The 5,039-nt window shown below is 33.1% G+C and overlaps 1 protein-coding gene across 1 annotated transcript; it reads left to right on the top strand.

Moving 5' to 3' along the window:
• The first annotated feature begins 2,917 nt into the window (after positions 1-2,917).
• Positions 2,918-4,408, top strand: LOC145566308 (uncharacterized). The gene is made up of 4 exons (XM_081625766.1): positions 2,918-3,065; positions 3,141-3,422; positions 3,508-3,968; positions 4,148-4,408. Exons 1-4 carry the CDS (start codon positions 2,918-2,920, stop codon positions 4,406-4,408), a joined length of 1,152 nt encoding a protein of 383 aa, XP_081481892.1.
• The last annotated feature ends 631 nt before the right edge of the window (positions 4,409-5,039 follow it).

The raw sequence follows: 5,039 nt of genomic DNA, 5'->3' as shown, positions 1-5,039 counted from the left end.
TTCAATAATCTTCCTATTTCCCTTTATATTTTTTTTTAAAACAAAATGATGAACATGCCTCAAATGCTGCCAAAAAAATATATACTATCAACAATCAAATCTAGAAAAAATAAGAACTATTGTTTCCCCTAAACCGTATAAAGCACAAATACACAAATCTTTTACAAAATGCTGACAATCCATGCAAGCTCATGACCAAGATAGATGATATGCAAATCTTTATTTAACATAATTTTCTTATTATTCTATAGATATCGAATTGGTGTTAATATACATACAATTATACATGTCGCAAATTATACTTCACCACGTGTTCGAATAATCTTTTTATTTGTACTTTCTTAAAAAAAATGAATATCTACACTATTTATCAGTATCTTGAACCTTAATTCAAAAGGCAAATAAAGTCTATACAATATGCAAATTAATTATTCCTAAAGTTAATCATTTTGACACTTAGTCATCCAATTAAACCACATAGTCATACAATGATACCTAAAAAGTAAGCATGCGTTCCTATAAAAACCTATACTAATAGACAAATTTCAATAATAGGTTGCATCGCTTTTTTTTTTTTTTAATTAATGAAATGAAAATTGAGTTGGAGTTAGAGATGGTTCATTAAATTATTTATTTTTAATGAAATGAAAATGGATTTGTAGTTGGAGATGGTTCATTAATTTTTTTTACTGCTCTATTTTTTTTTTTTACAATACATAAATCACTTTGTTGACTGCTTTTCACCTTCATTTTAATTACTACACCCTACAGGTATGTACACATTACTTTCTTTTACTTTTGGCAATATAAATGAGCATGTATATATTTACGTAAATTGAGGCTTTTATCTGCAATAGAGCGACATGCTATTAATTTGTTATTACACTGCATCATACACATATATAAATAATTTTTATATTAACCTTATAATTTAAGATTTATGTTAATTGTTTTTATATATTGTTTTATTACTAAGAAAAACCAAATATAAATCTATTTATAAGTTTACTAGCCTAAATCCCGTGTCATACATGAGTTTTCACTCTTTATTACGGAGTATTAATTTAAAATTATATTTAAATATAATAAATAATTTGGTCCAAAATCTATTTCTTATGTTATCTCAAATCAAGCAACTTAAAATATTTTTTTTAATCCTTTATGACTATATATTGTACTTTTTGTTCAAGCTTTCTTCTATTTTGAACCATGATGGAATATTATTTTTCATTTGATATTTGATAATTTTTCATTCACTAATTATGTTAGTTTGAAAGATGTACATTCATGATTTTTTGCTAAAAATAATCATTATACATTAAAAAGTAATTACTTATGAAGGCATTAATATAAAGATATGGTGAGAAATCTAAGTTAGTAAATACTCCGTATATTATTTTATGATTTTTTCCTAAATTTTGAGGAAAAATATTTGCGTATATTCTCTATCAATTTTTTTAAAAGTTTTTTTTTATTTAAAAAAAAAATATTAAGGACACACCAGAAGATGACACGTGTCATTGCTAGTGTGTCTTTTAGTATATAATTATTGATAGGCGGCAAGATTAGATTTTTTTTTTCATTTGAAAACCAAATATAAATATATGTCACCAATTAGCAAAAATAAAACATGTCAATTTTAACACAAAAAACTACATTGTCACAACTTCATTATATTAATTGAAGTTCGTTCGAAATATAATATCGGTTCTAATACATTTATTTCTTGGTTATTGTATAACGAATGATTAGAATGGACATAAGTACAAGTAATTATCGAATCAGAGAGAATTTGCAACATAAACATGCTAGATTAGCTGCTAGGCGAAGGTTACTATTCAAACGCACTGCAAACCATGAAGACCCTATTTTCAAGCGATGTCGTTACTTATTGGAGAAAGAAGCAAGATCTTTGCGATTATTAATGCTGCAATTACGTCGATCTACACATTAATATCACCATGGTAGAGGTAACCACCTTGCCAAGCCACTTAACCACACACATTATTGATATCAACATTGTTAGTTGATAATCATTTAAATAAATCATTTGTATGCAGAATTGACTCATCAATCTGAGTTTGATAGACGTTGGGAGTTTGGACCTAAAAAAACTGTGTGTCCTAATTTCAAGGCCCTTATGCGGATAGAAGAAAGGGTAAAAAATAGCAATAAAACACACCCAAGGTTCAATCACTGTTGTCAAAGTGGGCAAGTTATATTGCCGCTTTTACCTTTGACACCGCCATTTTTAATGTCACTTTTGCTACATCAGCAATTCCGAAACAATATTAGAGCTTTCAACTCTATGTTAGCTTTCACCTCTATGGGTGGTCGAATTGATAACACTGTTAATGATGGTAGAGGCCCCTATGTCTATCGTATAAGTGGTAGTAATTACTATCGAATTGGAACTTTACTCCCTAAGCTGGGAACAGGTCCAAAGTTTGCACAATTGTACATCTATTATACTGACAATGAAACATCCAACCGACTAAATCACATGGGGGGCGCATAAGCTTCTTCCATAGATCCAAGAATTTTACAAGGACTACAAATGATGCTTGATGATATAAATCCTTATGTCACAGTATTCAGAAATGTTGGCAATATGTTGCGCGATCAAGGTGAGCATCAAGATTTGAGAATAAAGCTTATTTGCGCAAGAGAAAGCAGACAATATATCCAACCAACCGCAAGTGAAGTGGCTGCATTGATGGTAGGTGATGGAACTGAAGACATAGGTAATCGAGATATCATATTGCAAACAATAAATGGTGGGTTACAAAGGATTGATGAAACTCATCCAAGTTATATGCCTTTACAATACCCACTACTGTTTTCATATGGTACCGATAGATGGAGAGTTGGGATACCTAAGGCGTCAAGTACAAGTACCAGTTGAAGTACTGTGACAATGCGACAATTTTATGCATTTCGGATACATGATAGGGAAGAAGAAGGTGACACCTTGATAGATTTCGGCCGCTTATTGCAACAATTTGATGTTGATGCATACGCTTCAATGGAACAATATCGATTATCATGGATAAGGAGAAATCAAGGTAGGCTTCGCTCTAATTAATATAGTGGACTCCAAGATGCAATCAAGGCTGGAGATGTCAATGCTACTGATGTAGGTCGATTATTCATATTACCATCATCCTTAACACGAAGCCCCTGTAATATGGCCCATCATTATCAAGATGCTATAGCAATTGTTCGTGTTTTGGGTCCGCCTAATTTATTTATAACTTTCACTTGCAATCCAAACTGGCCTGAGATTATAAATGAGATATCTACACGTGGAAGTCGTCGCACTGAAGATAGACTAGACATTGTAGCACTTGTTTTCAAGATCAAATTGAAACAAATGCTTCGCGATTTGAAGGATAACAAGAAGTTTGGAAAAGTCATTGCTGGTGAGTTGTGTTGATTAATTATATAATCGTACTATATTTCTTGACATATCTAATTAATTAACATGGGACATATTTCATGCTACAGATTTTTATGTCATTGAATTTCAAAAGCGCGGACTTCCACATGCGCATATTCTCATAACATTGGCTCCAGAAGATAAGCGTAAGTGTCCAGAGGATATCGATGTAATTATCTCTGCGGAAATCCCTGACAAGGATATAGATCCTTTGGCATTTGAAACAGTTACCAAGAACATGCTCCATGGACCATGTGGGCCATGTTTAATCGATGGAAAGTGTTCAAAGCATTTCCCAAAGAAATTTTGTACTGAAACCACCTTTGATGATAATGGATTTGTGCAGTATAGATGTAGACAACATAGAGAGCCTATCATTGTTAATGGAAGGGAGGTAGATAATCGTTGGGTGGTACCATATAACAGAGATCTATGTGTTAAGTACAATGCACACATAAATGTTGAGCGTGTTGCTGCGAGAAGTGTGGTAAAGTATCTATACAAGTATGTTACTAAAGGTCAAGATCGAGTAATAGTGTCATTGAATACAATTCAACCACACGACGTGGTCAAGAAGTATGACAAGGAAATAAAGTGGATGAGATAAAACAATACTTAGATTGTCGATATGTATCGGCCATTGAAGCATGCTGAAGAATATTTGAGTTTGATTTGCAACATCAATATTCTTCAACGGAACTACTTCAGTTTCATCTACCTGGTGAACAATTTGTAGTTTTCAATGATACTGATGATCTGCACACAGTCCTTGAACGACCGAGATTGCAACAAACCATGTTAGCTATGTGGTTTCAAGCTAATAAGGATTTTCCAAAAGCAAATCAATACACTTACCAAAATTTTCCTATGGGATTCAAATGGGATCGTTCTACAAAAAGGTGGGCACAACGGCAAGAAAGACCTTGCATTGGTAGATTGCCTTTTGTTCATCCAAATTATGGGGAATGATATTACTTACGGATGCTTTTAACTAAAGTTTGTGGAGCGGAATCTTTTGAAGATATACGAACTGTTGATGGTGTCATCCACCCTACCTTTAGATCTGCATGTCATGCCTTAGGGTTGCTTGACTACGATAATGAGTGGCATGAAACTCTCTCAGAAGCCTCTAACTAGGTATCGAGTTCACAGTTGAGAAACATGTTTTGCTCTATATTGATGTTTTCAGAAGTAAGTGATCCGAAAAAATTGTGGGAACAACATTGGGGTGAACTTATCGATGACCTTGAGAGAATGATGCAACGTCAAACTAGAAACCCTAACTTACGATTAATTCCCGAAGAGATGCAGAATCAAGGATTACAAGAGATTGAGCATATATTGAATAAACTTGGAAGGTTATTGACAGATTTCCCTAACATGCCACAACCTTCTTCAGATTTAGCACGCAATGCCTTAAATCGGTTGATAAGAGATGAACTTGAATATGACACACATGATGAAGCCAACAGATTTGATACCTTAGTTAGAGGGTTAAACACGGATCAATATAGAGTATATGCTGCAATACTCGATGCTCATTCTCGAGATGTAGGTGGCCTATTTTTTGTCTACGGTACTGGTGGGACAGGAAAGACAT

This window comes from Chenopodium album, chromosome 11, assembly GCF_948465745.1.
Source record: "Chenopodium album chromosome 11, dcCheAlbu1.1, whole genome shotgun sequence".
In the NCBI taxonomy this organism is placed as follows: Eukaryota; Viridiplantae; Streptophyta; class Magnoliopsida; order Caryophyllales; family Amaranthaceae; genus Chenopodium; species Chenopodium album.
The sequence above is the reverse complement of the archived record's forward strand: the minus strand, read 5'-3'. Positions and strand labels throughout refer to the sequence as shown.

Bases quoted from the DNA above. Each gene is read 5' to 3' on its own strand.
- LOC145566308 (XM_081625766.1), top strand. From the start codon at position 2,918: ATGCGACAATTTTATGCATTTCGGATACATGATAGGGAAGAAGAAGGT. The intron at 3,066-3,140 runs GTAGGCTTCGCT...CTACTGATGTAG, and splicing joins ATGGATAAGGAGAAATCAAG to GTCGATTATTCATATTACCA. The intron at 3,423-3,507 runs GTGAGTTGTGTT...TTCATGCTACAG, and splicing joins GTTTGGAAAAGTCATTGCTG to ATTTTTATGTCATTGAATTT.